At 44.0% G+C, this 21,116-nt stretch overlaps 1 protein-coding gene across 2 annotated transcripts in view; it reads left to right on the top strand.

Annotated features, from left to right (window-relative positions):
- The first annotated feature begins 921 nt into the window (after nucleotides 1–921).
- The window catches only part of LOC141074179 (uncharacterized oxidoreductase YrbE-like), a 54,212-nt gene continuing 34,017 nt past the window's right edge, over nucleotides 922–21,116 (top strand). Inside the window, exons 1-4 of one of the 2 annotated variants that reach the window (XM_073561717.1) lie at nucleotides 922–1,061; nucleotides 1,958–2,187; nucleotides 13,942–14,523; nucleotides 15,699–15,769. In XM_073561717.1, coding sequence (XP_073417818.1) covers nucleotides 2,084–2,187; nucleotides 13,942–14,523; nucleotides 15,699–15,769 — 757 coding nt within the window. In that variant the 5' untranslated portion in view covers nucleotides 922–1,061; nucleotides 1,958–2,083. Of the gene's footprint in view, nucleotides 2,188–13,941; nucleotides 14,524–15,698; nucleotides 15,770–21,116 lie in introns of both variants that reach the window. The other variant, XM_073561716.1, reaches the window with a different exon arrangement.

Raw genomic sequence — 21,116 nt, 5'->3', positions numbered from 1 at the left:
TGTGTAATCCGTATTTTTTGCGCACCCATAGACTTGCATTGGCGTACCTACGGCCGTAGTACGCTGCAGCATGCTGCGATTGGCACGGAGCGTAGAATACGGAGGAGAAATATACGCCTGGTGCGAGTGACCCCATAGAGAATCATTGGTCCGTGTCTAATGCGTGCTTTTTGCGCCTCTCAATCTCCCGTATTCCTCGCCAGTGTGACTCCGGCCTATTACATTGTATGGGATATCTGTAGTACCGGGGTAAAACACTATACCACAGCCTGTCCTCTTAGCTCTTGTTCACATATACCATTTTTTATGCGGAAAAAAAATGCAGTGTTTTACAGTCGCAGTAAAATAAATAAGATTTCTAAATTGTCATTCACACAGTGCATTTTTTTTACTTGCTTTTTTTAATGCATTTCAATTTTTTTGATTTTTGGCATAAATAAACATTAAACAATGCATTAAAAACAAAGTAAAAATGCTCAGACTCTATGCAGCATTTTTCCTCCCAACGCTGTGAGCTTTTCATGCTGAAAAAAATGGTGTCCTGTGTGAATATACCTTTATAGAATTGACATTTGATGGTGCATTGTGGCTATTGTTCATTCAGATTCTAAACATAACCAGAATATCTTATCTATTGTACATATAAAGTCATTCTTCCTGAATTTTAAGATTAGGTTGAGTTCTCTATATTGAGCATGAGCAGCACTATCTCGCCTCTTTGCATCCTCCTGTCTGTACGCATCTATCATCCACATTTCTGCTTGCAGCCCTTTATGCACTCAGCGTTGCAATGCGATCCGCCACCGCTAGATGCCGCTGTTCACTAATTCTAATCACAACATAGAAGCGTCCGTGCAACTCTATCCTTCTCGTTCACTTCCGGCTCATATAAAGTTACTTTTCCGGGTCAGCTAAGTGGTTGAGTTAGGAGCAGTAAACTCGGCTGGAAGTCTTGAACTGTGTGCGGGGGAAGACATTAGAGGCTGCACCTCCCGGTGATAGCAGAGTAGGCACACCGTGGAGCTCCTGTATACAGTTTATATACCTATGTAGAAGATGGGGTAAGGGAGGAACCAGGGTATCTGTATAGTCAGGCACTGAATGGTGACATCTGCATACACACCCGTGGGAACTATAGGGTTAATATTTATCTCCAGGGTAGCCTGTATATTATAGGAGCGACGACAGGGTTAATATTATGTATCACCATGGTAACCTGTATATTATGGGAGTGATGAAAGGGCTAATCTCATTTATCACCATGGGGCTCTGTATATTATCGGAGCGACGATAGGGATGATCTTATTTATCACCGTGGTAACCTGTATAGTATAGGAGTGACGATAGGGTTAACCTCATCACCGTGGTAACCTGTATAGTATAGGAGTGACGATAGGGTTGGTCTTATTTATCACCGTGGTAACCTGTATAGTATAGGAGTGACGATAGGGTTAACCTCATCACCGTGGTAACCTGTATATTATAGGTACTGCCCCCTGCCCCCAGTGACCATTATAAGCTGAAGTTGTGTCTGGATAGAGTAGTGGTTTCAGATATTGGTCATTGTAATATATGATCAAAATTTACAGCACAATCTAGAATTGTTTAAAAAGAAAAAAGCAAATATTTCCTGATAGGGCATGGGGTCCTGTGTGGACGTGGGGGTGATGTAAACCTACTAGAGGGGTCGAGTTATTCTAGTGAGGGTTTTATGTTCCTAAATAAAAGGGATAGGAGCAATAAGAATCAGTATAATGTGAATTATGTAATCTCAGGAGGAATTGGGGCAACAATGAGGCTGGATTGTTTCCTATAGCGGAGCGTCACGTTATGAGATATGAGAAGGCAGCATCAGAAAGTATCTGGAGACCCCCGTACAGACATATCTTGGACTCTACCTTGTTCTGAACTTCTCTAGTCTTTGTTTTTTTTCTTTTTTGTCATGGGACGGAAAAAGAAAACGCTTCACGATTACGCTGCAGAGTTCACGGACTTGGCGGTGAGGAGACACGTGATAAAACATGATGATACGGGAGAGACATCGGTGGTGGAGACTTTGTACTGTAAATCCTGCGAGCTGCCCATGCGGGTGAGACGGGATCGCATTTTGGAGCACTTGGCCTCAGGAAGGCATTATAGGAACCGGAGACTGATCAAGCAGCACTGGAACCGAGCCCCTGTGCTGGTGTAAGTAAAAAATGGCTACAAGTCATCAACTACTGTATAAGGCCACGTGCACATGTTCAGTATTTGTAAGCCCAAACCAGGAGTGGGTGATAAATCCAGAAGTGGTGACGCGTGTTTCTATTATACCTTTCCTCTGATTCTTCCACTCCTGATTTTGGCTTATAAATACTGATGTCAAATACGGATAGTGTGAACATTGCTTAAAGTAAAAATATGGATACTTTACAACTACTTAATCAATATACAGTTTATGATTGTTAAGGTCAAACAGACAATCCCTGCATGTGTTGCGCGAGACATTGCAGCCGATGCGCCTCAAGCCTTTTCTTCAAGCACGTCGAAAATGCTCAATTAGGACACGAGCGTGCTAAGATAACACCTTATCTGAGCTCGTTCGCTCATCACTAATTATAATGTAACATGTTCATCCAGGGGAAGACAAAACCTCAATGAGGCAGATGCTAATTGCCCGATATTCGGGGAAATTCCTTCCATTCTGTTTATAATAATCAGACTGGCTCCCTGGATCAGCATCTCATCACAGAACATAGTACCCATAACCTGTAGTATTGTATGTATCAAGAAAGGCATCTAGGTCTCTTTATACTTGTTTAGTGAATCAGCCATGACAACATCATGTGGCAGAAAGTTACATTATCTCACTGCTCGCACAGTAAAGTATTACTGCCTGTGATGATGGAAAAACCTTTCCTCTAGCAGCAGAGGATGCCCTATTGTCATCATTGCTGGCATAAGTGTAAAAAGTTCATTAAAAAGATCTCTATACTGTCCATTTAGAATACTCTTACTAATACTTATCTTTTTTGGGTTGCTTTGGAATTTCTACTCCAGTCACATCCATTTTCATTCAGATTTCTTCTGGTAGTCAGTTTGAGTCACTCAAGATTGTACTGACAGACACCTCCATTTATTCCCTATTGGGATGGATGTTTTGACTAGGTGTAGGATATCTGTTGGTAATTTCTGGAATATTCTGTGTAAATACAACTTTAAAGGGAATCTGTCAGTAGGATGAACACCTAAGCAGTCTGTTTCGCCATGTAGGTCATAGGAAGCTGAATAAAATTATTAATTGATATGTGCAAACCGATGTCTTATCCCATGTTTTTCTTATATGTAAATGAGCTGTTCAGAACTATGGGCTGGACTGGACATAGATCTCCCTGAGAATCTTCCCCCAGAGATTATTTCAAATGTAAGGAATAGTTACCAGTGTGATGTGTAATGGTTACCAGTATGATGTGTAGTGGCCGCTCGCTGCTCCCCTGATCTCACTGCAGAGCTGTGTGGGATTATACCTGACACATCTGCAGGTTCCTCAGCTTCCATCTCACAGACAGTGTTGCAATACAGCAGAGCTGTGATAACTGAAGTCGCTAATGTGTTTCTTATGAGATAAAGTTCAGTTCTACTGTCCTGTGTTAGTTACTTGTCTCAGACTGATAACTCTCCCTTTTATTAAAATTAAGCTCTGGAGGCAGATTCTCTGGGAGAACTATGTCCGGCCCATAGCCTGGAACTGTTCATTTACATATAAGAAAAACTTGGATTTCTCTGGAATAAGACATTGCATCGTAGATATCCTGGTATCATTTTATTCAGTTTTCTATGTCCTATATGCCCATATAGACAGCTTAGGGTCTTACTGCCATCTGTTATTTTTCTAATGGAGATAAAAGTGCTTCGTCGGGGTAAAAATTCCCCGTTTTGCCGATCAGTACAGGTTCCAGCTGTCGGACCCCATTGCTCAATAAGTTATTACCTAACCTACAGTGGGGCAAAAAAGTATTTAGTCAGTCAGCAATAGTGCAAGTTCCACCACTTAAAAAGATGAGAGGCGTCTGTAATTTACATCATAGGTAGACCTCAACTATGGGGGACAAACTGAGAAAAAAAAATCCAGAAAATCACATTGTCTGTTTTTTTTTCATTTTATTTGCATATTATGGTGGAAAATAAGTATTTGGTCAGAAACACGCAATCAAGATTTCTGGCTCTCACAGACCTGTAACTTCTTCTTTAAGAGTCTCCTCTTTCCTCCACTCATTACCTGTAGTAATGGCACCTGTTTAAACTTGTTATCAGTATAAAAAGATACCTGTGCACACCCTCAAACAGTCTGACTCCAAACTCCACTATGGTGAAGACCAAAGAGCTGTCAAAGGACACCAGAAACAAAATTGTAGCCCTGCACCAGGCTGGGAAGACTGAATCTGCAATAGCCAACCAGCTTGGAGTGAAGAAATCAACTGTGGGAGCAATAATTAGAAAATGGAAGACATACAAGACCACTGATAATCTCCCTCGATCTGGTGCTCCACGCAAAATCCCACCCCGTGGGGTCAGAATGATCACAAGAACGGTGAGCAAAAATCCCAGAACCACGCGGGGGGACCTAGTGAATGAACTGCAGAGAGCTGGGACCAATGTAACAAGGCCTACCATAAGTAACACACTACGCCACCATGGACTCAGATCCTGCAGTGCCAGACGTGTCCCACTGCTTAAGCCTGTACATGTCCGGGCCCGTCTGAAGTTTGCTAGAGAGCATTTGGATGATCCAGAGGAGTTTTGGGAGAATGTCCTATGGTCTGATGAAACCAAACTGGAACTGTTTGGTAGAAACACAACTTGTCGTGTTTGGAGGAAAAAGAATACTGAGTTGCATCCATCAAACACCATACCTACTGTAAAGCATGGTGTTGGAAACATCATGCTTTGGGGCTATTTCTCTGCAAGGGGGCCAGGACGACTGATCCGGGTACATGAAAGAATGAATGGGGCCATGTATCGTGAGATTTTGAGTGCAAACCTCCTTCCATCAGCAAGGGCATTGAAGATGAAACGTGGCTGGGTCTTTCAACATGACAATGATCCAAAGCACACCGCCAGGGCAACGAAGGAGTGGCTTCGTAAGAAGCATTTCAAGGTCCTGGAGTGGCCTAGCCAGTCTCCAGATCTCAACCCTATAGAAAACCTTTGGAGAGAGTTGAAAGTCCGTGTTGCCAAGCGAAAAGCCAAAAACATCACTGCTCTAGAGGAGATCTGCATGGAGGAATGGGCCAACATACTAACAACAGTGTGTGGCAACCTTGTGAAGACTTACAGAAAACGTTTGACCTCTGTCATTGCCAACAAAGGATATATCACAAAGTATTGAGATGAAATTTTGTTTCTGACCAAATACTTATTTTCCACCATTATATGCAAATAAAATGAAAAAAAACAGACAATGTGATTTTCTGGATTTTTTTTTCTCAGTTTGTCTCCCATAGTTGAGGTCTACCTATGATGTAAATTACAGACGCCTCTCATCTTTTTAAGTGGTGGAACTTGCACTATTGCTGACTGACTAAATACTTTTTTGCCCCACTGTATGTAAAGGTAATTGTCACGGTCACGCGCGACTGGACACAGCGCCTCCAGCAGGGCGGATTTAGATGACACGCGTGACCCTGGATACACCGCCTCCAGTGGGGCGAATTTAAATAATAAAACGTGCAGCTGGATACGCCGCCTCCAACAGGCGAATTTCAGTATTACACGTATTTACAGAATAAAGGGGAAACCTGGGTAACAATAACAATGGAGGCCCTGCGATAGGGAACGGGGACGTGGAGACCTCCTGCACTCCCCTGAGTCAGTGTCTCTACACTCCTAACGTTCCCTAGGCCGGTTCCGCACCGGGCGACGATCAGAAACCTAAAAACCCTGACTCGCCCTGCACCTAAACCCTCACTAGGGAAATGGTCGGTGCGGAAACTAATCCCACCACTGCACTAAAACACACAAAAGGAAAAGTGACAATACAGGGGAACACCACTTAGCTTTGTTCTGTTGCTTACGCTCCCAGCAACAGAGCCCACCACCTGAGTGCATCTTTTCCTCCAACCGGATCCATCACCATAGTGCAGCCTTGGAGCAAACAGAGTCCACCACCTGTGTGCATCTTTTCCTCCAACCGGATCCATCACCATAGTGCAGCCTTGGAGCAAACAGAGTCCACCACCTGCGTGCAGCTGTCCAGAAACAGAGTCCAGCAAATGATTCCAGTTTTTCTGCCAAAAAGTCCAGCATGCTTGAGTCCAGCTCTCAGCAACAACGTCCAGCATTTTGAGTGCAGCTCTACACCATAGCTGCCACTCCACCAATCCATGCACGAACTCCTTGCTGACACCATAGCTGCGACTCCACCAAGCCATGCCAACCCTCCTTGCAGACACCATAGCTGACACTCCAGGACTCTCACTGAGCTGCCCGTGACTCTCCTTCAGCTCTATTCTTCACCCAGGCTTGCTTGCAACTGAGGAACTATCACCAACAGTGATTGACACACCTGATACTCTTTTATAGAGCAATCACACCTGTTACTTAATCACGTGCACAAACTAAGGTAACCAGAGAGCAATTACCCTAATGGCCACCGGGGGAAAACTACAACTGAAACCACCACAGTGCAATGACCCTAATGGCCACAGGGGGCAAAACCACCTTTGGCAACCAGCCAAAGGAAAAAAATGTTGCTTTGTGCATTTAGTCTGTCATCCAACCTGGATCATGACAGTAATAACTTGTTTTCTGCTGAAAAAAGACATGGGCCGCACATCCAGAAAATTGTACGTTGATCTATTGCCACTAGAGCAAAGTTTGAAAACTGAACATGAAGTTCTTAGTTTAACATTCTGATCAGACTGTATAAGGCCTCTTCCACTTCACGGCAAAGCTCTCATTAGTTCATCACTTTTTGCAGTCATAAATGAGCGGCGCTGTGCGCTGACCACCTTCCCGACCCCAATGCACCATTAGGGTGGGCAGTCTGGTGCCTCAAGGCACCCATGCTGCAAGACTGAGTCCCCATGACTCCAGGCCACAGCGCAGCACAGGCACAAAACTTAAATAACAATGGCTGCCACACAGCACCAACACCAAGTGAAAGGAGCTGAAGAAGCTCACCTTCCACAAGCTCTCAGACTGTGAACAATGACAGCCATTGTTGTGGTTTTGTGCTTGTGGGTCTGGAGTTATGGAGATTCAGTATTGCAGCATGGGTTCTGTGAGGCACCAAGTCACCCGCCCTGCTGGTGCACTGTCGCTGTGCACCAGCTCGTTTAAGGCTACAAATAAGTTAGAACCCACTGAGAGGTTCGCAGTGATGTGGCAGTGGGCTTCATACAGTCTGACCAGAATGTTAACCTAAGAACCTCATGTTCAGTTATATGTATTTTTGCCTAGCGGCATTAAATCAACTTATGAATTTTTGGATGTGTGGTCCATATAGTTTTTTCAGCAAATAAATTGTTTTCACCCAACAAACCCTTAAATTTCTTGACGTTTTCACACTCGCCTGTAGGACTTAAGTTGGCCATATAGAGATATCTTTTTGTTGACTGCTATCTCTCCAAACTTAGGGCCCCGTCACACATAACGACTCACCAGCGATCCCGACAACGATATCAACTTGTCAGGATCGCTGGTGTGTCACTACATGATCGCTGGTGAGCTGTCAAGCAGGCAGCTTCACCAGCGATCAGCATCAGCGACGCCGAGCGGGCGCGTCGCTGTGTACGTTAGTTACCAGCGCACTGATGCAGGGAGCTGGTAACTAAGGTACACATCGGGTTTCTAAGCAGCGCGCGTAACTTAGAAACCCGATGTGTACCTTGGTTACCAGCTCCCTGCATCAGCACGCTGGTAACTAAGGTACACAGAGGGTTTCTAAGCACCGCGCGCTGCTTAGAAATCCTGCGTTTACCTTAGTTACCAGCGCGCTGATCGCTGGTCTCCTGCCTGTCACACGCAGCGATGCGTGCTGGCCAGCGGGAGACCAGCGATCAAAAAGATGTCCTGGCTATTTCAGGATGATCAGCGATACCCGGCAGGGGGGCCGGTCGCTGATAGATGTCACACACAGTGATATCGCTGGTGAGATTTCTGTTGCGTCACAAAACTTGTGACTCAGCAGCGATCTCGCTAGTGAGATCGCTATGTGTGACGGGGGCTTTAGAAAAACATGTCTGTGTTTTCTATGAGAAAGCTGCTGCCAGAATAATCTGGTAATACGTTACCTGTCCACCAAACAAAAGGTTCAATTGAGTTTCAGTTATCTAATCTTTTTGTCCCCTGACATCTGTTGGGAGACGTCGAGAGGCCCTAATACACGTTATGGTCGTCTGAAATCTGTGGGTTCGGTTGACTTTTAACTAAACTACGGGAGCCTTTATACTGGAGACTCTCACTTTCTGTTCTTTACAGAAGATTTTTCAGCATCTTCATTATAATCACACCTTGGATTACAATGCACATAATCCCATATACAGTAGATAACTAAGGATCCATCATTCACAATTCACCATACAGTTCATACCCCCTTCATGATGACCTTTTCCCAGATTAGACTTTGCTCAGAAGGCTTCTATAAAAAGATAGGGTCTAAGTTCGTCTATTGGTGCTATGTGATCATTGTGATCACGGGATTCTGATGGGTGCCATGGCAGACGAGGCCTGCTAAAGGCCCCATAACTTCCAAGTTGGTACTTTTGTGAACCTCAGCCTTTGGCTCATAGGAAACAGTGATTTTTGTTAGTATAATGTATTAATTTAAGTCCCATATGAGGATTACGAAAGCAAAGTAAAACAATATTATATAAATATATATAGATGTTCCCAGTTTAAAAAATAAATATATTAAGAATAAACATATTTGGTGTTGCTGCATCTGTAAAAGTCTTGTCTATTGAAATAAAAAACTAACCCATGTAACCAATAAGTGCAATAAAGACCAATCAAAACGTTGTACGTACCCCTAAATGGTGACAATAAAGATTTTATGGATAAGCAAATACACAGCTCCATCAATAGAAAAATAAAAACAGCTTAGGAGTCCTAAAAAATGGCAATTTTTTTCACCACTTAAAGGGGACATCCAGGAATTAAAAAAAAAAAAAAAAGTCTGTTGTTGCTAACAGAGGTAACTACCCATCTGTTGTACCTGCCACTGGTCATTGCCGCTCCAGCCAGGTATATCTTACTCTTAAGGGGGTTTTACATATAGCGATATCGCTAGCACGTCACCGATTTTGTGACGTTATAGTGATATTGCTAGCAATATCGCTATGTGTGATACTTACCTGCAACCGGCTCCCCCCGCTGTCCATCGCTGATCGCGCGAGAATGTCTGGCTCCATTTCTCGTCGTCAGCTTCCTGCTGGGCTTCCTGCTGTGTGAGACGAGCGACGCTGGACGCGGGCGGGAGGACGTCAGGATCGCTGTGTGTGAAAGGTGAGTATCGTCCGCTGCGTCGCTGCTGCATCGCTGTGAGATCTGCCTGTGTGACAGCTCACTAGCGATCATTTAGTGATGCACCAGCGATCCTGACCAGGTCGGATCGCTGGTCGGATCGCTGGTGCATCGCTAAATGATCGTTTTAACTCTACTATGTTTCAGAGAAAGCATACTTTGAATATCCAGCCTGGTGTTAGTGGGTTAAAGGAGTTATCTTTGACTTCGGTAATTCTTTCCTATGGAGCTAAAAACTTACAGTAAGGTAGTTGCTAACTACTTGTCTGTTCTATGCGGTGTCAATCACTGCCAGTTCAGACAAGTCACAGAACACTCTTACCCGTTATTCACCTGTTTCTGGTGAGGTCACGTTTACAGAGCAGCTGCTTCTTTTCTGCTCGGCTCTGTCGACAGGGCGTCACTGCAGATATCATCCTGATTGACAGCCGGCTCCATGCTGCTAACTCCGGGGAGTTGGCTGTCAATCAGCATGATGTCGGCAGTGATGCTCTGTCGACAGAGCAGACCAGAAGAGAAGGCGCCGTTTTGTTGACGTGGGTCAAAGGAAGCAGGAAAGTCTGTGTCTGAGCCAGGAGGGATCATCGTTGACCAGAACAGGTAGGTAGTTAGCACCTACTTGCCTGTAAATTCTTGGGCCCATAGGAAAAAATATCTAAAGTCCTGGATAACCCCTTTCAATTAGATCCAGTGTCAAGTGTGAAAATTGCAATATAAATATATATACGGTATATAGGTCAGAAAATGACTTGCCTTGTTTGAACCAGGTATTGATCTTAAATAATTTTTTAAGAATGTTTGATTTTTTTAATCATATCATGATCTATATTGAAAACGAATTTATATATATATATATATATATATATATATAGATTCATTTATAAAATTATATATATATATATATATATATATATATATATTATATAAAGCTCAACGTGTGTATGTATTTATGTATGTATGTGTGTGTGTATGTCCGGGATTGGCATCCGCACTGTCGCAGCTACAGCCACAAAATTTGGCACAGTCACACGTCTGGACCCCGAGAGCATCCTAAGCTATGTTGTGAGGCGAAATTTTAACCCCGCGCGTTCCAATTCACTAAACAATTTTGCCCCTATCTACATAATGGGGAAAAAGTGTGTGTGTATCAAGCCCTGCCCCTCATTATGATGTCATAATGGTTGACTATGGGATGGAGGATGTATGATGGGTATATGGGCACTGGACTATGGGATGGAGGATATGTATGACGGGTATATGGGCACGGGACTATGGGATGGCGAATATGTATGATGGGTATATGGGCATGGGACTATGAGATGAAGGATGTGTGATGGGTATATGGACACTCGACTATGGGATGGCGAATATGTATGATGGGTATATGGGCATGGGACTATGGGATGGAGAATCTCTCTTCTTGCTCCCTCTTCGACCGCTTACAATCTGGCTTCCGGTCACACCACTCCACTGAAACTGCCCTTACTAAGGTCACCAATGACCTCTTAACTGCCAAGAGCAAGCGACACTACTCTGTCCTCCTCCTCCTGGACCTGTCGGCTGCCTTTGACACAGTGGACCATTCCCTATTATTACAGACCCTCTCATCCCTCGGCATCACAGACTTGGCCCTCTCCTGGATCTCATCATACCTAACAGACCGGACATTCAGCATCTCCCACTCACACACCACCTCCTCACCTCGCCCCCTATCTGTCGGAGTCCCACAAGGTTCAGTCCTTGGGCCCCTGCTGTTCTCTATTTACACCTTTGGCCTGGGACAGCTCATAGAATCTCATGGCTTTCAGTATCATCTTTATGCTGATGACACACAGATCTACATCTCTGGACCAGATATCACCTCCCTACTAACCAGAATCCCTCAATGTCTGTCCACTATTTCATCCTTCTTCTCCACTAGATATCTGAAACTCAACATGGACAAAACAGAATTCATCATCTTTCCCCCATCTCACGTGACCCCCCCTACGAACCTATCAATTACAGTAAATGACTGCCCACTCTCCCCAGTCCCACAAGCTCGCTGCCTCGGAGTAATCCTTGACGCTGATCTCTCCTTCAAACCACATATCCAAACCCTTTCCACTTCCTGCCGACTTCAACTTAAAAATATTTCACGCATCCGTTCATTCCTCACCCAAGAATCTGCAAAAACCCTAGTCCATGCCCTCATCATCTCTCGCCTTGACTACTGCAACCTCTTGCTCTGTGGCCTCCCCTCAAACACTCTCGCACCCCTCCAATCTATTCTAAACTCTGCTGCCCGACTAATCCACCTGTCCCCCCGCTATTCCACAGCTTCTCCCCTCTGTCAATCCCTTCACTGGCTCCCAATTGCCCAGAGACTCCATTACAAAACCCTAACCATGACATACAAAGCCATCCACAACTTGTCTCCTCCATACATCTGTGACCTCGTCTCCCGGTACTTTCCTGCACGCAACCTCCGATCCTCACAAGATCTCCTTCTCTACTCCCGTCTTATCTCCTCTTCCCACAATCGCATACAAGATTTCTCTCACGCATCACCCCTACTCTGGAACTCTCTACCACAACATATCAGACTCTCACCTACCATCGAAACCTTCAAAAAGAGCCTGAAGACCCACCTCTTCCGACAAGCCTATAACCTGCAGTAACCACCGATCGACCAAACCGCTGCACGACCAGCTCTACCCTCGCCTACTGTATTATCACCCATCCCTTGAAGATTGTGAGCCCTCGCGGGCAGGGTCCTCTCTCCTCCTGTACCAGTTATGACTTGTATTGTTTAAGATTATTGTACTTGTTTTTATGTATACCGCTCCTCACATGTAAAGCGCCATGGAATAAATGGCGCTAGAACAATAAATAATAATAATAAATAATAATAATATGTATGATGGGTATATGGGCATGGGACTATGGGATGGAGGATGTGTGATGGGTATATGGGCACTTGACTATGGGATGGAGGATATGTATGATGGGTATATGGGCACGGGCCTATGGGATGGTGGATATGTATGATGGGTATATGGGCACGGGACTATGGGATGGAGGATAATTATAACTTGTTATAACTAACCACAGTTAGTTACTATGCCCCGGAAGCGCCGGGCTCTTCAGCTAGTTTAATATATTAAGCTCAAGTGTGTGTATGTATGTATGTATGTGTGTGTGTATGTCCGGGATTGGCATCCGCACCGTCTAAGCTACAGCCACAAAATTTGGCACAATCACACGTCTGGACCCCGAGAGTGTCCTAGGCTATGTGGTGAGGCGAAATTTTAACCCTGCGCTTTCCAATTCACCAAACAATTTTGCCCCTATCTACATAATGGGGAAAAGTGTGTGTGTATCAAGCCCCGCCCCTCATTATGAGGTTATAATGGTTGCCATGGCGACGCTGATGTCATCATAGGTTGCAAGCCCCGCCGCTCGTTATGATGACATAATGGTTGACTATGGGATGGAGGATGTGTGATGGGTATATGGGTACTGGACTATGGGATGGAGGATATGTATGACGGGTATATGGGCACGGGACTATGGGATGGAGGATGTGTGATGGGTATATGGGCACTGGACTATGAGATGGAGGATATGCATGACGGGTATATGGGCACGGGACTATGGGATGGCGGATATGTATGATGGGTATATGGGCACGGGACTATGGGATGGAGGATATGTATGATGGGTATATGGGCATGGGACTATGAGATGAAGGATGTGTGATGGGTATATGGGCACTCGACTATGGGATGGCGAATATGTGTGATGGGTATATGGGCATGGGACTATGGGATGGAGGATGTGTGATGGGTATATGGGCATGGGACTATGGGATGGAGGATGTGTGATGGGTATATGGCACTCATCTATGAGATGGAGGATATGTATGATGGGTATATGGGCACGGGCCTATGGGATCGTGGATATGTATGATGGGTATATGGGCACAGGACTATGGGATGGAGGATAATTATAATTTGCTATAACTAACCACAGTTAGTTACTATGCCCGGGCAGCGCCGGGCTCTTCAGCTAGTATATATATATTATATACAGTATATATATTTTACATTTTCAGTATATATCATGATATGAACAACAAATCATACATTTAAAAAAAAAATATTTTAGATCAATAACTGCTTCTAACAAGTAATTTTCTGACCTATAAATCAGCACTGACACCGTGTATTACATGCTGGATTGTGGCAGAAAATCAGAATTCTGAATGGACTTTTGAGGCGACTGGAGTATGAGACAGAATGTAACTTGGTCCAAGGTAAAGACGATTGGATTGAAATATTTACTCGTCTAGGCAATAGGAATATGTGTTGTGGATCCTGCCATGTGCCGGCTTGTATTAGGATAGAGATGTGTATGCAGCAAAGGCAGATCTTAATGTATCATGTTTTTTTATAGAACAACAGGTGAAAACCACATTGAGGACCTCTCACTTCCTCTGGACTCCTCTTTTCAGCCTCAGCCCTCCTTTACACTGCAGGCCAGTTCTGTCAGCAATACCATCAGCACCAGTAATCCGGTGCTAATACCTCCGCTCCATCGTCACCAACAGTCCTCGTTTCCGGGTCACCCAAACATCAGTTCCACCACCAACATTATGTCTGGAAGAGAACATTCAGCGCCGTCTACCTCCTCCTCATTGCTGTCTTCATTTGGAACAATCCATATCCAGCATCCTTCTATATCTTCCAAGCACACTAACCAAAGGCATGTTATCTCAGAAGCTTCCAACACCATTGTCCCAGGAGGGCTTTATAGCAGAGATGGTACCCAGGAGGGTAATATTGGCCTGGCTTTAATAGGGGTGAGCTATGGCTGCCAGGCCTTGCTCCAAAGCATAGCAGAAGAAACTGGCTGCGACCTGTATTACATCGTCGAAAATCAACGTTTGGCAGTGGAGACAGCTTTTAGTGAAGGACTCTTGGCCAAGACGCGAGTGCTGCAGGAGCAAGATGTGGACATTGTTCTTAGTGACCAAAGGTGAGAATGAACCCTACACAGTCAGGTCAGATTTATTATTATAACTACTTTGTGGCGTAATCAGTTTTACCCTATAATTTATTATTTATAAGGCTAGCTGTATGATTATACTTAAAAGGTTTATCCAGCGTAAAAAAAAAAAAGCTGCCAAGGATGTAATAAAGAATGAAAGAAGCTATATTCATCTATTTCTTTCTCCTGCAATCTGACTCTGACCCTCCTGTCTTTGTTTACATATGGCTGGCACATGACCGCTGCATCTAGTGAGTGGCTGCAGCAGTTGTGTGCTGTATTAGTGGCATCACAGCTCAGTACATAATTCTGGTAGCCAATGATTGGCTGCAGCTGCCAAGTGCTCGTTGTATTTAGCCGACGTATCGTCATGGATTTAAAAAAAAAGGGAGAGCAGTGTTCCTCTTGTTTTTATATTACTTTCACATCTGATTATTATTATTTTTTTTTTTTAATCAAACTTTGGCTTACACTTTTACCATTTCTACTCTGTAGTTGTTATGGTATACCTATTTTTTTTATTCTATTTAATCAAAATGGCAGATTAATTTTAATGTTGTTGAAGTGTCAACGATCCCAAGAATGGCAAAGCCTCCGTCTGAATAACGTAATGGTTTTCTTTCTCCAGCAGTATTATAGACAATGAATGGAGCGAAGGCCAATTGTTTGCACCTTCACTCCATTCAAGCAAGGCTGCAGAGTGCCGTAATACGGGTTCGGGAGCTTTGTTCTTGGAATCCCTGGAGGTCCCAGTGAATTGGTGAAAACTCTTTAACTATCACTATACCGACTTTATTTCGGTACTTTACTTTTAGAGAATTGCTTCTCAACCTGTTGTGAGGCTCCTCTTGCTATTGAGGTGGCAGCTAGGTTTTGGGGATGCAGTTTTATAAGGGGGTGATCATAAGCTGCACAGTCCTTTTAGTTTAGCAGCTTAATAGACTCATTTTGTAGTTATTTTTGGTCTAGAAGGCAAAAAAAGGAAAAATGAGAGATATTATTTATTTTATTATGGAATTCAACCACTGATGGTGCAGCCCAGGTGCCTTCTAGTTTTGCCTACTGAAGCCTGGGTATTAGATTTGTGTTTCTTATCAGACCGTAGAAGAAAAAGTTTGAGAAGTCACTCTTTGGATTCATATCTGTGACATTTGTATCCGCAGAGTGTCCGGGGTGGTTATTTGTTCCCCACCAGAACTTGCAGCTGCCATGACCCTGGAGACTTTGAAAGCTGGTAAGTGATCATTGTCGTTATCATCTCCTCATTTACTGAGTGTTCATAATCTCTATAACTTCTCCAGCTATTGAAAAACCACAACCCCCAGTAGGTCCTTCACAACCGAAGGTTGTATTTGAGACTTGGCTGGTAACTTTTAACACTTTTTGCTAAACTAATTTGTTAGATAACATTTTTTATTGGTGTTGTGTGCATGTTTTGTCTGGTCTGTGTGATTTTGAAGTGCAAAAACATGATGATGTGCGACCACAGCAGTGCATCTCTTATGCAGTAGACTTATTTATCGAGGAATGTATCATAGCCTTTACACCAATATAGTCAATAACATTACATAGCATGTGTAGGTCAAAACAGCTCGGACCCATCTAATAATAGTCTCCGCAAGACCTCCAATGGTTTCCTCCGGGGTCTGGCATCAAGACCTTAGTAGGAGATCCTGTAAGTTGCAAGGTGGCGCCTTCATGGATTAGACTCATATTTACAGCACATGCCACAGGGGCTGGATCTAATTGAGATCATGGGAATTCGGAAGCCAAATCATCATTTTGCACTCTGATGGTGTGTTTACATAAACCATTCAGATCATTACCCTTTTGATCGAGGCTACTGCCATTAACCCCTTAACACAAGATGAGGTTAATCGTAGCAGGGGTTCCTCTGTTCATGCTATATTTCATAGCCGTTATCTGTGTCTAACAGCAGTGAGCGGAGCTGAGCTCCCTCCACACTCGGTACATGCCGGATATATTATATAACATGGCCGTTATTTGTGTCTAACAGCAGTGAGCAGAGCTGAGCTCCCTCCTCACACAGTACATGCCGGATATATTATACTACATAGCCGTTATCTGTGTCTAACAGCAGTGAGCAGAGCTGAGCTCCCTCCTCACACAGTACATGCCGGATATATTATACTACATAGCCGTTATCTGTGTCTAACAGCAGTGAGCAGAGCTGAGCTCCCTCCACACTCGGTACATGCCGGATATATCATATAACATAGCCGTTATTTGTGTCTAACAGCAGTGAGCAGAGCTGAGCTCCCTCCACACTCGGTACTTACCGAATATATTATATAACATAGCCGTTATCTGTGTCTAACAGCAGTGAGCAGAGCTGAGCTCCCTCCTCACACAGTACATGCCGGATATATTATACTACATAGCCGTTATCTGTGTCTAACAGCAGTGAGCAGAGCTGAGCTCCCTCCACACTCGGTACATGCCGGATATATCATATAACATAGCCGTTATTTGTGTCTAACAGCAGTGAGCAGAGCTGAGCTCCCTCCACACTCGGTACTTACCGAATATATTATATAACATAGCCGTTATCTGTGTCTAACAGCAGTGAGCAGAGCTGAGCTCCCTCCACACTCGGTACATGCCGGATATATTATATAACATAGCCGTTATCTGTGTCTAACAGCAGTGAGCAGAGCTGAGCTCCCTCCACACTCGGTACATGCCGGATATATTATATAACATAGCTGTTATCTGTGTCTAACAGCAGTGAGCAGAGCTGAGCTCCCTCCACACTCGGTACATGCCGGATATATTATATAACATAGCTGTTATCTGTGTCTAACAGCAGTGAGCAGAGCTGAGCTCCCTCCACACTCGGTACATGCCGGATATATTATACTACATAGCCATTATCTGTGTCTAACAGCAGTGAGCAGAGCTGAGCTCCCTCCACACTCGGTACATGCCGGATATATTATACTACATAGCCGTTATCTGTGTCTAACAGCAGTGAGCAGAGCTGAGCTCCCTCCACACTCGGTACATGCCGGATATATTATATAGCATAGCCGTTATCTGTGTCTAACAGCAGTGAGCAGAGCTGAGCTCTCTCCACATTCGGTACATGCCGGATATATTATATAACATAGCCGTTATTTGTGTCTAACAACAGTGAGCAGAGCTGAGCTCCCTCCACACTCGGTACATGCCGGATATATCATATAACATAGCCGTTATTTGTGTCTTAACAGCAGTGAGCAGAGCTGAGCTCCCTCCACACTCGGTACTTACCGAATATATTATATAACATAGCCGTTATCTGTGTCTAACAGCAGTGAGCAGAGCTGAGCTCCCTCCACACTCGGTACATGCCGGATATATTATATAACATAGCTGTTATCTGTGTCTAACAGCAGTGAGCAGAGCTGAGCTCCCTCCACACTCGGTACATGCCGGATATATTATACTACATAGCCATTATCTGTGTCTAACAGCAGTGAGCAGAGCTGAGCTCCCTCCACACTCGGTACATGCCGGATATATTATATAACATAGCCGTTATCTGTATCTGACAGCAGTGAGCAGAGCTGAGCTCCCTCCACACTCGGTACATGCCGGATATATTATATAACATAGCTGTTATTTGTGTCTAACAGCAGTGAGCAGAGCTGAGCTCCCTCCACACTCGGTACATGCCGGATATATTATATAACATAGCCGTTATCTGTGTCTAACAGCAGTGAGCGGAGTTGAACTCCCTCCACATTCGGTACATGCCGGATATATTATATAACATAGCCGTTATTTGTGTCTAACAGCAGTGAGCAGAGCTGAGCTCCCTCCACACTCGGTACATGCCGGATATATTATATAACATAGCCGTTATCTGTGTCTAACAGCAGTGAGCGGAGTTGAACTCCCTCCACATTCGGTACATGCCGGATATATTATATAACATAGCCGTTATCTGTGTCTAACAGCAGTGAGCAGAGCTGAGCTCCCTCCACACTCGGTACATGCCGGATATATTATATAACATAGCCGTTATCTGTGTCTAACAGCAGTGAGCAGAGCTGAGCTCCCTCCACACTCGGTACATGCCGGATATATTATATAATATAGCCGTTATCTGTGTCTAACAGCAGTGAGCAGAGCTGAGCTCCCTTCACACTCGGTACATGCCGGATATATTATATAACATAGCCGTTATCTGTGTCTAACAGCAGTGAGCAGAGCTGAGCTCCCTCCACACTCGGTACATGCCGGATATATTATATAACATAGCCGTTATCTGTGTCTAACAGCAGTGAGCAGAGCTGAGCTCCCTCCACACTCGGGACATGCCGGATATATTATATAACCTAGCCGTTATCTGTGTCTAACAACAGCAGAGCTGAGCTCCCTCCACACTCGGTACATGCCGGATATATTATATAACATAGCCGTTATTTGTGTCTAACAGCAGTGAGCGTAGCTGAGCTCCCTCCACAATCGGTACATGCCGGATATATTATATAACATAGCCGTTATCTGTGTCTAACAGCAGTGAGCGGAGCTGAGCTCCCTCCACACACGGTACATGCCGGATATATTATATAACATAGCCATTATCTGTGTCTAACAGCTGTGAGTGGAGCTGAGCTCCCTCCACACACGGTACATGCCGGATATATTATATAACATAGCCGTTATCTGTCTAACAGCAGTGAGTGGAGCTGAGCTCCCTCCACACACGGTACATGCCAGATATATTATACTACATAGACGTTATCTGTGTCTAACAGCAGTGACTGGAGCTGAGTTTCCTCCACACGCGTTACATGCAGGATATTTTATATTATATTACATATCCATTATCTGTGACTAACAGCAGTGAGTGGAGCTGAGCTCATTCTACATATGATACCTGCCAGATATACTATATTACATAGCCATTATCTGTGTCTAACAACAGTGACTGGAGCTGAGCTCCCTCCACAAGCGGTACGTGCCGGATATGCTATATTATATACAGTACTACTACTTTGTTATGCTATATTATTATATTGCTGCTGTTAAATATTTAAATGCCACTTGTCAGCTTCTGACAACTAGAGATGAGTGAATTTGTTCGGATTTTGGCCCCGAATCTGATATTGACATATTTGGGCCATATTCAAACACTATTTGCGCCGAATGTATGTCTTATGATCGGTTCCGAACATATTCGGTAATTTTTACTCCCATTAACTCTAATGACATTCGGCTATGTTCGACGAATATTGCAAAAACAATATTCAAGTCCGATCGTATTCGGAACTGAATCCGAACAAATTCACTCATCTCTACTGACAACTACGTTTAGATGGATCTGTTGGCACCGCCCGCAAACACCAGCATGCATACGCCCCATGTGACGCAATCTCGGAACAACAAGGTGTATATATACAGGTGTTTCTCACAAAATTAGAATATCATCAAAAAGTTAATTTATTGCAGTTCTTCAATACAAAAAGTGAAACTCATATATTAGATAGAGTCATCACAAACAGAGTGATCTATTTCACGTGTTTATTTCTGTTGATGATTATGGCCAATGAAAACCCAAAAGTCATTATCTCAGTAAATTACAATAATAACAAAAAACACCTGTATAGGCTTCTTGACTTGACAAATGTCCAGAAGACAGTCATTGACACACTCCACAAGGAGGGTAAGCCACAAAAGGTCATTGCTAAATAAGCTGGCTGTTCACAGAGTGCTGTGTCCAAGCATATTAATGGAAGATTGAGTGGAAGGAAAAAGTGTGGTAGAAAAAGGTGCACAAGCAATTGGGATAACCGCAGCCTTGAAAGGATTGTTAACAAAGCGCCATTCAAAAATTTTTGGGAGATTCACAAGGAGTGGACTGCGGCTGCAGTCATTGCTTCAAGATCCACCACATAAAGACGTATCCAGGACATGGGCTACAAGTGTTGCATTCCTTGTATCCAGCTACTCATGACCAATAGACAATGCAAGGAGCGTCTTACCTGGGCCAAAGAGAAAAAGAACTGGACTGATGTTCAGTGGTCCAAGGTGTTGTTTTCAGATTAAAGTAAATTTTGCATTTCATTTGGAAATCAAGGTCCCAGAGTTTGGAAGAAGAGTGGAGCGGCCACAATCCAAGTTGCTTGAGGTCTAGTGTGAAGTTTACGCAGTCAGTGATGGTTTAAGGATCCATGTCATCTGCTGGTGTAGGTCCACTGTGTTTTATCAAGACCAAACCCATCGCAGCCGTCTACCAGGAAATTTTAGAACACTTCATGCTTCCCTCTTCTGTCAACCATCTTGGAGATGGAAATGTCATTCTCCAGCAGGACTTGGCACCTGTCCTCACTGCCAAAAGTACCAATACCTGGTTTAAAAACAACAGTATCTGTGCTTGTTTTTCTAGCAATTCACCTGACCTTAACCCCATAGAGAATCTATAGGGTATTGTCATGAGGAAGATGAGAGACACCAAACCCAACAATGTAGACGAGCTGAAAGCTGCTAGCAAAGCAACCTGGGCTTCCATAACACCTCAGCAGTGCCACAGGCTGCTCGCCTCCATGCCACGCCGCAATGATGCATTTACT

Source organism: Dendrobates tinctorius, unplaced genomic scaffold (assembly GCF_039654945.1).
Source record: "Dendrobates tinctorius isolate UK_male_01 unplaced genomic scaffold, ASM3965494v1 ptg000326l, whole genome shotgun sequence".
In the NCBI taxonomy this organism is placed as follows: Eukaryota; Metazoa; Chordata; class Amphibia; order Anura; family Dendrobatidae; genus Dendrobates; species Dendrobates tinctorius.
Note: the sequence above shows the minus strand (reverse complement) of the source record. Positions and strands in the feature narration are given on the sequence as shown.